The 12,254-nt window shown below is 49.7% G+C and overlaps 1 protein-coding gene across 1 annotated transcript in view; it reads right to left on the reverse strand.

Moving 5' to 3' along the window:
• The window catches only part of LOC107386826 (thyrotropin-releasing hormone-degrading ectoenzyme), a 203,809-nt gene that overhangs the window by 50,343 nt on the left and 141,212 nt on the right, over nucleotides 1-12,254 (reverse strand). The window contains exons 11-13 of the mRNA XM_015961451.3: nucleotides 11,201-11,289; nucleotides 3,694-3,827; nucleotides 3,555-3,610 (exon numbers count right to left, since the gene is read on the reverse strand). Coding sequence (XP_015816937.3) covers nucleotides 3,555-3,610; nucleotides 3,694-3,827; nucleotides 11,201-11,289 — 279 coding nt within the window. The remainder of the gene's footprint in view (nucleotides 1-3,554; nucleotides 3,611-3,693; nucleotides 3,828-11,200; nucleotides 11,290-12,254) is intronic.

Raw genomic sequence — 12,254 nt, forward strand, 5'->3', positions numbered from 1 at the left:
TCTTCAGGTTGAGGAGTAACTGAATCAGAGGAAAAGTGAAACAAACTCAAAGATTTTAAAGAGCAACTTCACGGATCAACTGTTTTTTTACTTATTCCATACCATACCAACTTTATTTATAAAGCACATTTAAAAACGGCATGGCAGCCGACCAAAGTGCTGTACAGAATAAAAAGTAAAAACACAATATAAAACAGTACACGGTCAACAATAAAATACACAACAAGGCAGATAATCACAGTCAATAAAAGACACATAATAAAATAATAAAAGTCAGGGATTTTAAAATGCCTGGTCGTAAAAGTGAGCCTTAAGTAGCGACTTGAACTGGAGGAGGGATGGTGCAAGCCTCACTGTAACATGAAACTAGTCTCCTACACCTATCTCCTGCAGTAGCTTCTGATAGAAAACAGACGGAAAAACTCTAGGATTAAAAAAGCCTGACAGATCTACGTCACACTGTCACTAACACTCATGTACTCACCCATCTGGACTCACGACGGGGACGGCTGTCGTTGGTTTAGCGTCAAGGAAACAGCAGGGAACGTCTCAGCTAGCGGAGGGTAACATTAGCATTAGCAACTCCACCACACAGCAGAACTCCTCCAGGCAATCTGCTGGGTTGCTTATACGGGGAAAAGTGGCTGAAAAATATGTAGCCTGACAAGCTACGGCCATGTTACACTCTAACATTACATGAACTGTTTGCTTCATGCATGGGAGAAGGAGCTGCTGGAGGAGCTGAGATCACGAACCTGCAGTTTGAAAGGTTCAGGCAGGATCCTCGTCCTCTGACAACTGTCGGAACGTTCATCTAACAGAAGATTGTTTTAAATAAATGATCTAATTAACAAAACAAGAGCTGAATTTGTGTGTAATGTGAGGGAAGGCCTGTGAGGAGAACAGACCCCCTGAACATCCGGAGTGTTTTAATCCAGCGGTTTGATGACGGATTCAGGCTGAAGTGAGTTTCTTCAGCTGTCAGAGTGCATTTTAATGGATGTGTAGATCCTCTCTCTGTACAGATGGAAACTCCTCAGCGCACACGTCCTCAGAGGGTGACAGCACAGTCGTCTTGAGCTGCTGCTCATTCAACATGACAGAGCACAGATGGCTGAGTGCAGATCCACACAACAGCAGCAGAGACGGGGAGATTGAGTTATAGAGCCGGCGTCACACTAGATTCTGGTTACAGCGCTCAAAGAGCTTCAGGCTGAACATCGCAGAGAGAAACGAGTCTTCTGTGTGAACCATCTACGTTCAGCAAACGGCTCAGGTTGGTGCTCAGAAGTAAGACAGATCTGCTCTGAATGCACAGCTGAAGACTGTCGGATCCCAGATGAAGTTCTGAGAGCTTTGACCCGTTCAGTCGGGCTTGAAGACCCAAAAAAGCCCATCTGGAGTTTAGAGAAAAACACCACAAACGACTGTTTTCCTCATTCTGCTCCGCTCCAAAGACAAAACCCACAGCCGAGCTTCTGCAAACCACCAAACTGCCACGCGGATTCAATCATTTTAATATGAAAAGTGTCTTTAAAAGAATCACAGATAAACGCTGCACCGTTTTCTGATGGTATCTCAGACGCTCCAACAGGCAGAACAAAGGACTTCATTCATCTGAATGATTACTATTCAAATCAGTTTAATCACTCTAATACATTTGTAAAATAAATGAATTTATTCAATTCTGTTATTATTTTGGCACAATATAAAAGATCTTTTTAATGAAGTTAGACAAATATTTAATTAAAAGGATTTTTTTCTGTTTCATGAATAAATTATTTCCTGTTTTCTGTTTGAAGAACAAAGATTTCAGCCGTAATAAAAGAAACACTCCTTAAATAAAACTGCCACACACACACACACACACACAAACATGCATGCATGCACACACACACACACACACACACACACACACACACACACACACACACACACACGCACACACACACACACACACACACACACACACAACATGCATGCGCACACACACACATGCATGCGCACACACACATGCATGCATGCACACACACTTGCACGCACGCATTCACACACACAAATACACACAAACACACACACACACGTACACACACACACACACACGTAAACACACACACACGCCAAACACTTACACGCATGGACGCATGCACGCACACACACACGCATGCACGCACACACACACACACACACACACACACACACACACACACACACACACATGTGTACACACACACAAACACGCTAAACACTTACATGCATGGACGCACGCACAAACACACCGTTTGCTCTGCAACGTTGATGTTTTATCTCCACAAATAAAAGCCTGGAGGAGTTCTGCTGTGTGGTGGAGTTGCTAATGCTAACAGTTAGCGTCTGCTAGCAGAGACGTTCTCTGCTGTTTCCTGGACGCTAAACCAACAACAACCTTCCCCGTTGTGAGCCAAGATGGGTGAGTCCATGAATGTTAAGTGACAGTGTGACGTAGATCTGTCAGGCTTTTCTAATCCTAGAGTTTCACCGTCTGTTTTCTATCAGAAGCTACAGCAGGAGATAGGTGTAGGAGACCATTTTCACGTTCAGCCTGCATGAAACACTCAGAGTGACCCGTTAGAATCAGAGATTAAATAAAAAATTGTTTTTCAGTGTTTCACATATTTACCATGAATGATTTACTAACATTCAGACGTTTTTTTTTTTTTTGTTTTAGGGGCGACGGTGGCACAGGAGTTAAGTGTGCGCCCCGTAATCAGAAGGTTGCAGGTTCGAGCCCCGAACCCCAAGGTTGCCGTTGTGTCCTTGGGCAAGACACTTAACCCACGTTGCCTGCTGGTGGTGGTCGGAGGGACCGGTGGCGCCAGTGCTCGGCAGCCTCGCCTCTGTCAGTGCGCCCCAGGGCAGCTGTGGCTACATCGTAGCTCATCCCCACCAGTGTGTGAATGTGTGTGTGAATGGGTGAATGACTGATTGTGTTGTAAAGCGCCTTGGGGGGTTCCAGGACTCTAGAAGGCGCTATATCAAATACAGGCCATTTACCATTTACCATTTTTTTCAAATTTGTGATGATTTATTAGAAACGTTTTCCAAATAATTTATCAGACATGAAGATAACAATTATTTTGTCACTGTAGACATTAAAGATGCTAATCTGATGGTCAAATCTGAGCAGCGTAATCCATGACAGGCGGAAATCTTTAACTACAGAGCTGCAGTACGGGGTTGTGAGATTATTTCTGTATCCAGTTACTGCATCTTTACTCAAGCCCAGTGTTTCCCAGCCCTGGTCCTCAGGGCCCACTGTCCTGCATGTTTTCCATGTTGCCCTTTTAACCACCAGTGTATCCCTGCTGCCACACACCTGACCTAAATGAATGAGTGATTAACAGGTATCTGCAGCTCTTGATGTAAACCAGGGAGTACCAGGGTTGAGAAGCACTGCTCTCACCTAAGAGAAACAAATCACTTTCACAAGTTCACCAACCACCAGATCTAATCAGCAAAAAGACCCTTAACAGGAAGTGACTGAAGACAGAAGGTAAAACCTCACGGACACTCACCTAGCCAGGTTGAAGGCATCATCGATGAGTCCTGCTCTGTTCCCGACTGAGATGATCTAAGAGGGAAACAGGAAGTAGACTAGGAGTAAAAATAGTGGATGTCTGGTGGTCCGACAAACAGAGAAACAGACAGTTTTACTTGAGGGTGGGAGTGCAGCTGCTGAATGAGCAGCTTCCAGTTGTGAAGGTCGTAGTTCACACGAAAGTAGCCCGTCTGATTGATGTTGCCTAGTAACCAGGTGTTGTCATCCATCTGACCAATCCCATGAGTTTCTGAATGAAAACACCAAAACTCTGTCAGTGCTAGCTAAGAAACTGTAAAACTACTATATGGTTTAAAAACTCCTCACATACGCTGACGACACCTTGCTGTTCGCTTGGACTGGAGCTTTGCTAAATTCAGCTGTACTTATGAGTAAGTGATGACATAGTGGATGTGCTGGAGTCTCTGCTCTTCCTCCTCTATCTGCTTCCTCTTCAGCACATCCTGAGCTCCTTCAAAGGAATCTCCTACCATCTTTATGCAGATGACATCTAGCTGTACATCTCCTTTAAGCCCCATGAGATGTCTAAGCTGCAGCTGTTACACACCTGCTTAGACTCCATTAAAACCTGGATGGACCCTCCGTCAGGAATCTTGGCGTGACCTTTGACCCAGCTCTCACCCTGGATTCTCATGCCAGTTCTCTTGTTCGCTCTTCCTTCTTCCATCTCAGGAACGTTGCTAAGCTGAGTCCCATTCTGTCTCGCTCTGAACTTGAGACAGTTCTCCACACCTTCATCTCCTCACACTTAGACTACTGTAACTCTCTTTTCACAAGTCTGAGCAGAACCTCCCTGAACCGTCTACAGGTGGTTCAGAACGCCTCTGCTCGGCTTCTGACCAAGTCCTCCAAACACACCCACATCACCCCGCTTCTCCTCCAGCTTCACTGGCTGCCAGTCAACTTCAGGGTTCATTTCAAGATCCTGGTTCTGGTCTTTAGGGCCTTACATGGACAAGAACCTTCTTACATTGGTGATCTTCTCAGTCCCTACACCCCCAGCAGGTCCCCAAGGTCCAGTGACCAAAGCCTACTGGTTGTGCAGCACCAGGCTAAAGGTCAAAGGTGACAGATCATCTGCTGCTGTGTGCCCCAGACTCTGGACCTCTCTCCCCCTGAGCCTGAGATCAGTGGACTCAGTGGTCTCCTTTAAACTCACCTGTTCAGGTTTGGTGGGACCTTCATCACCTCCCTCTCCTTGTTCTGCTCTTATTTTTCCTTTCATAGGATCCACTGATTTCCCTCTTTCCTGTTCATTTTCTCACTTTCCTTACATTTTTTCTTTTCTCCTTTTAAACATGTTTTGAATCATTTTGGAAATCTTTTTACACTTTCATATTTTGTTGTTTTGTGAAGCGCCTCGTGATTTTTATCTTGAGAGGTGCTACATAAAGGATCTTCTTCTGAATCATTCTTGTTTGTGATGACAGCGAAGGTAACCATTCCAGCCAACTGTGGAATCCTTTGGAAATCCTAAATTTTCCCATCCAATGCGGCTTGCTGCACCAGATTTATGACCCATCATACAACAGTTGTTGGACAACCTCATGAGACAAATGTTCTGTCCAGATGAAGAGCCAAGAACCAGATTTTAGAACTCTCAAACCTTGTTTCCAATATAAATACCCCTGGCAGGGTGTCTGGGCTCTCCCTTAGAGATAGGGTGAGAAGTTCGGTCATCCGGGAGGGGCTCTGACTAGATCCGCTGCTCCTCCACATCAAGAGGTGCCAGTTGAGGTGGCTCGGGCATCTGGTCAGGATGCCTCCTGGTGAAGTTTTCCAGGTACGTCCAACTGACAGGAGACCAACCTCGGTTCTTGTGGAGTAACAACTGTGAGGAACACTAACAGGAAAGCATGTCTGCAAGTCACCTTAGGTTTTCTCATATCATCCTGAATTTGATTGGTTGAGCGGGTTGTCCAGTAATCGGAAGGTTGCAGGTTCGATCCCGGCTCCGCAGAGAATTCTGCTGTTGTGTCCTTGGGCAAGACACGTAGCCCACCTTGCCTGCTGGTGGTGGTCGGAGGGACCGGTGGCGCCTCTGTCAGTGCACTCCAGGGCAGCTGTGGCTCCATCGTAGCTCATCACCATCAGTGTGTGAATGAGTGTGTGAATGGATGAATGATGCACTGTAGTGTAAAGCGCTTTGGAGTCCTGACTCTGAGAGGCGCTATACAAGTGCGGGTCGTTTATCATTTGTGATCACACCTGAGTCCCGCCTGCAGCCTCACCGGCCTAAAGCCGCTCTAGTCCACACCGTTTCAGTTGTTTTGTCTCTAACTCAGGCCGTCTCTCTGCTCAGGTACCTGGCGGTGACCCAGTTCAGCCCGATCCACGCCCGCAAGGCCTTCCCCTGCTTCGACGAGCCCGTCTACAAGGCAACGTTCTCCCTGACGCTCCGCCACGACCCACAATACACCTCTCTGTCCAACATGCCGGTGGAGAGCAGCAGGCCGGCGGACGAGGACGGCTGGGTGACCAACCGCTTCGGCCGGACGCCGCGCATGTCCACCTACTACCTGGCCTGGGCCGTCTGCAACTTCACCTACAGGGAGGCGCAGACCGACGGCGGCGTGACGGTCAGTACCAGAACCTCTCGGGTTGTCTGAGCTCCTAGCCACTCTCTGATTCCAGATTATTTAGCATGAAGGAAGGTTTCTGTGACTTTATGTGGAAATCGGCGTGTTTGCGACTCGGCTGGAAACCAAACAGCATGTTGTTGATTCAGCCTTTCATCCCGTCTCTTTGGCGAGGACTCGGTCTCTGGGAGACGCGTTTGTCTCCCGTCTTTCTGATGGGACTCGTGAGAACAACGAAACCATGCTTCACGTCAATCAGTCGTCCTCTGTGGGGTTAAAACGGGGAGTCTGAGCCGCTCTCGGTACCATCAGACAATAACTGACATAATTAAGCTCTGATTGGGAATGATGGCTGCAGATTTCCTCCCATCAGGAGGAGACGAGTCGGGATGAGTGACAGGTGGAGGGATTACAGCCCGCCGGCTTGTCGGTGTTCTGCAGAATCAGGTTTACATGCTGTATTAAAAAAGGTCAAAGTCTGACCTGAAGTCTGTTGAGCAATGCTGACCTCTGACCTTTGGGGCTGGCGGTGGACTTTTACAGGCCGGTTAATTAGGCGGTTATTTATTACTGTAACCTCCTCCTGTCTTCCTCCTCAGTGCCTTTTATCTCCTCACCACCTCCTCCTGCCACCCTCTTTAGCTCCTCCTCACCTCCTCCTCCTCTCCCTCTTTAGCTCCTCCTCCTCCTCTCACCCTCTTTAGCTCCTCACCACTTCCTCCTCTCCCACTTTAGCTCCTCCACCTCTCACCCTCTTTAGCTCCTCCTCACCTCCTCCTCCTCTCCCTCTTTAGCTCCTCCTCCTCCTCTCACCCTCTTTAGCTCCTTCTCACCTCGTCCTCCTCTCCCTCTTTAGCTCCTCCTCACCTCCTCCTCCTCTCCCTCTTTAGCTCCTCCTCCTCTTCCTCTCACCCTCTTTAGCTCCTCACCACTTCCTCCTCTCCCACTTTAGCTCCTCCTCCTCTCACCCTCTTTAGCTCCTCCTCACCACCTCCTCCTCTCCCTCTTTAGCTCCTCCTCCTCCTCTCACCCTCTTTACTCCTCCTCACCTCCTCCTCCTCCTCTCCCTCTTTAGCTCCTCCTCCTCCTCCTCTCACCCTCTTTACTCCTCCTCCTCTTCCTCTCACCCTCTTTACTCCTCCTCACCTCCTCTTTAGCTCCTCCTCACCACCTCCTCTTCCTCTTTAGCTCCTCACCATCTCCTCCGCTCACCCTCTTTAGCTCCTCCTCACCTCCTCCTCCTCTCCCTCTTTAGCTCCTCACCACCTCCTCCTCCTCTCCCTCTTTAGCTCCTCCTCACCTCCTCTTCCTCTTTAGCTCCTCACCACCTCCTCCTCTCCTTCTTTAGCTCCTCCTCACTTCCTCCTCCTGCCACCCTCTTAAGCTCCTCCTGTCTTCCTCCTCCTCTCCCTCTTTAGCTCCTCCTCCTCCTCTCACCCTCTTTAGCTCCTCCTCACCTCCTCCTCCTCTCCCTCTTTAGCTCCTTCTCACCTCATCCTCCTCTCCCTCTTTAGCTCCTCCTCACCTCCTCCTCCTCTCCCTCTTTAGCTCCTCCTCCTCCTCTCACCCTCTTTAGCTCCTCACCACTTCCTCCTCTCCCACTTTAGCTCCTCCTCCTCTCACCCTCTTTAGCTCCTCCTCACCTCCTCCTCCTCTCCCTCTTTAGCTCCTCCTCCTCCTCTCACCCTCTTTAGCTCCTTCTCAACTCGTCCTCCTCTCCCTCTTTAGCTCCTCCTCACCTCCTCCTCCTCTCCCTCTTTAGCTCCTCCTCCTCCTCTCACCCTCTTTACTCCTCCTCACCTCCTCCTCCTCCTCTCCCTCTTTAGCTCCTCCTCCTCTTCCTCTCACCCTCTTTAGCTCCTCACCACTTCCTCCTCTCCCACTTTAGCTCCTCCTCCTCTCACCCTCTTTAGCTCCTCCTCACCTCCTCCTCCTCTCCCTCTTTAGCTCCTCCTCCTCCTCTCACCCTCTTTACTCCTCCTCACCTCCTCCTCCTCATCTCCCTCTTTAGCTCCTCCTCCTCCTCCTCTCACCCTCTTTACTCCTCCTCCTCTTCCTCTCCCTCTTTACTCCTCCTCACCTCCTCTTTAGCTCCTCCTCACCACCTCCTCTTCCTCTTTAGCTCCTCACCACCTCCTCCTCTCACCCTCTTTAGCTCCTCCTCACCTCCTCCTCCTCTCCCTCTTTAGCTCCTCACCACCTCCTCCTCCTCTCCCTCTTTAGCTCCTCCTCACCTCCTCTTCCTCTTTAGCTCCTCACCACCTCCTCCTCTCCTTCTTTAGCTCCTCCTCACTTCCTCCTCCTGCCACCCTCTTTAGCTCCTCCTCACCTCCTCCTCCTCTCCCTCTTTAGCTCCTCCTCCTCCTCTCACCCTCTTTAGCTCCTCACCACTTCCTCCTCTCCGACTTTAGCTCCTCCTCCTCTCACCCTCTTTAGCTCCTCCTCACCTCCTCCTCCTCTCCCTCTTTAGCTCCTCCTCCTCCTCTCACCCTCTTTAGCTCCTTCTCACCTCGTCCTCCTCTCCCTCTTTAGCTCCTCCTCCTCCTCCTCTCACCCTCTTTACTCCTCCTCCTCTCCCTCTTTAGCTCCTCCTCCTCCTCCTCTCACCCTCTTTACTCCTCCTCATCTCCTCCTCCTCCTCTCCCTCTTTAGCTCCTCATCCTCTTCCTCTCACCCTCTTTAGCTCCTCACCACTTCCTCCTCTCCCACTTTAGCTCCTCCTCCTCCTCCTCTCACCCTCTTTACTCCTCCTCACCTCCTCCTCCTCCTCTCCCTCTTTAGCTCCTCCTCCTCCTCCTCTCACCCTCTTTACTCCTCCTCCTCTTCCTCTCACCCTCTTTACTCCTCCTCACCTCCTCTTTAGCTCCTCCTCACCACCTCCTCTTCCTCTTTAGCTCCTCACCACCTCCTCATCTCACCCTCTTTACCTCCTCCTCACCTCCTCCTCCTCTCCCTCTTTAGCTCCTCCTCCTCCTCTTCCTCTTTAGCTCCTCACCACCTCCTCCTCTCCTTCTTTAGCTCCTCCTCACTTCCTCCTCCTGCCACCCTCTTTAGCTCCTCCTCACCTCCTCCTCCTCTCCCTCTTTGGCTCCTCCTCCTCCTCTCACCCTCTTTAGCTCCTTCTCACCTCGTCCTCCTCTCCCTCTTTAGCTCCTCCTCCTCCTCCTCTCACCCTCTTTACTCCTCCTCACCTCCTCCTCCTCTCCCTCTTTAGCTCCTCCTCCTCCTCCTCTCACCCTCTTTACTCCTCCTCACCTCCTCCTCCTCTCCCTCTTTAGCTCCTCCTCACCTCCTCCTCCCCTCCCTCTTTAGCTCCTCCTCCTCTTCCTCTCACCCTCTTTACTCCTCCTCACCTCCTCCTCCTCCTCTCCCTCTTTAGCTCCTCCTCCTCCTCCTCTCACCCTCTTTACTCCTCCTCCTCTCACCCTCTTTAGCTCCTCACCACTTCCTCCTCTCCCACTTTAGCTCCTCCTCCTCTCACCCTCTTTAGCTCCTCCTCACCTCCTCCTCCTCTCCCTCTTTAGCTCCTCCTCCTCCTCTCACCCTCTTTAGCTCCTTCTCACCTCGTCCTCCTCTCCCTCTTTAGCTCCTCCTCCTCCTCCTCTCACCCTCTTTACTCCTCCTCACCTCCTCCCCCTCCTCTCCCTCTTTAGCTCCTCCTCCTCCTCCTCTCACCCTCTTTACTCCTCCTGCTCTTCCTCTCACCCTCTTTACTCCTCCTCACCTCCTCTTTAGCTCCTCCTCACCACCTCCTCTTCCTCTTTAGCTCCTCACCTCCTCCTCCTCTCCCTCTTTAGCTCCTCACCACCTCCTCCTCCTCTCCCTCTTTAGCTCCTCCTCACCTCCTCTTCCTCTTTAGCTCCTCACCACCTCCTCCTCTCCTTCTTTAGCTCCTCCTCACTTCCTCCTCCTGCCACCCTCTTAAGCTCCTCCTGTCTTCCTCCTCAGAGCCTTTTAGCCAGTCATCTCATTTATCATTTAACAGAAGTGAGTACGAACATAAAAAAATAAAAATCAGTCTGATTTACATTTTCTCTGTTTTCTACATGAAATCATTAGTTTTTCTTTTTGTTATTAATCGTGTTTAACCAACACCAAACCGGTTCCGACTGGAGCTGTCTAGTCTCGTGCCAACAGATCCCATCTCAGACACGTTACTGTAATCATGCCACACAGCTGAGGGTCATCTGGGACGTGCTCCACAGGAACCAGCAGAACCCCAGAAGAACCTAAAATATGAGTTAAGACCAGTCCCCCCCCCCCCCCCCCCCAACCCCCCCAGTTCGTGACCCAGCTCCGAGTTTAGAGGCGTTTATAACTAAAACAGAACAAAGAAATAAAGGGTTTGATTCCTGGAGAACTGCCAGCATGGGTCTTCTTGATTCCTCTGAAACCAAACTAACATAGATTTTTAAAACCTCATTTTCTTCAGAAAAAGAAGAAAAGTCAGCTTTTGTCTCCTAAAGAAAACCCCTGGAAGGTTTCGCTGTAGGAAAACACAACAGCACCTTATGAAACAGAGGACAAATAAAGGAGATCCCGAAAGTTTTTCTTCCCAAACCAATAAACAGAAACACAACGAACGAAAGTAGCTGAAACAACATCATAAGCAAAGTGTTTCTACAACACAGATCTAATAAAAGCAAAACAAGGAGAAGTAAACTACATAACTGACTGCAGAAGGCATCTGAGTTCCAAAGGAAGGGATAAGGGTTTATTTGGGTCCAAACAAACTAAAGAAAAGTCCTAGAAGGAACGTTTCTATCCTAAAAAGATGCAGAAAGTTTCTGTTTACAATGACGACACGGTAAAGATGTTTATTCCCACGAGTGAAGCCTGCTTTAGCTTAATCAGTGCTCTGAAAGTGTCTGGTGCACGGTGCCGGGGAGAGCCTTAATTAGAGCTCCTGAGCTAACGAATCCTCTCTAGGTAACAGCTCGTTAACTCAAAGTAAAGGGATAATTAAATCATGAGTGGAACATAAACTTTTACGTTGGTGTTCAGAGTCGCGGTTTCTCTGTACCTGTCTTGTTGTTGATCCAGATGAGGCTCTCCAAGCAAACGGAGGATGCGTTTCCCACGGCGACGGTCAATGGAACCTGCCACTGCAAACTGCACAGAGGGAGAATGATGTTAGTGATGGTCTGTGGGATTGAATTGGGTTTGATTGCCTCTGTTATCAGAGATTGATGGTCAGTGACGATCTCGCAGCATCAGTCAGCTGGAAATGAGGCGAGCGACACTTTCTGTGCTGCAGAAAAAAGCAAGTGAGGGTGTAATAGCTGCAGCCGCCAGCGGACATCAGTCAGCTGGAGGTTATTGTCTCTCTCAGAGGTTAAATGCTCTGTTCACTAAAAAAAACTCAGAGTGACGAGTTTCCGATCAACTCACTCCTTCCTGCTGACTTTCCATCTCTGAGAGAACAATTAGAAATCCGATGGCCTCCTTCGCTGAGCTTTCATGAGGCTGTTTCCCCGTTTCTGAAATGTTGACATTTAGAAGTTAAAGGAAATTTTAACCGACAAAACCATGTGGGAGTACGTCTGGGAAACAGAAACGATTTTGTCAGAAAGGTCTGGAAAAACAAAGCAGGACGCTTCAACTGAGTCGACTCGAGAATTCTTAATAAGAGCATAAATGCCCGAAGCGTAACTGTGTTTGGCGGTGGTGTGTAGTCGAGGTGGTGTGTAGTCGGGGCGGTCGTGTGTAGTCGAGGTGGTGTGTAGTCGGGGCGGTGGTGTGTAGTCGGGGCGGTGGTGTGTAGTCGAGGTGGAGTGTAGTCGGGGCGGTGGTGTGTAGTCGAGGTGGTGTGTAGTCGAGGTGGTGTGTAGTCGGGGCGGTGGTGTGTAGTCGAGGTGGTGTGTAGTCGGGGCGGTGGTGTGTAGTCGAGGTGGTGTGTAGTCGGGGCGGTGGTGTGTAGTCGGGGCGGTGGTGTGTAGTCGGGGCGGTGGTGTGTAGTCGAGGTGGTGTGTAGTCGGGGCGGTGGTGTGTAGTCGAGGTGGTGTGTAGTCGAGGTGGTGTGTAGTCGGGGCGGTGGTGTGTAGTCGAGGTGGTGTGTAGTCGAGGTGGTGTGTAGT

Source organism: Nothobranchius furzeri, chromosome 1 (genome assembly GCF_043380555.1).
Source record: "Nothobranchius furzeri strain GRZ-AD chromosome 1, NfurGRZ-RIMD1, whole genome shotgun sequence".
Classification (NCBI taxonomy): Eukaryota; Metazoa; Chordata; class Actinopteri; order Cyprinodontiformes; family Nothobranchiidae; genus Nothobranchius; species Nothobranchius furzeri.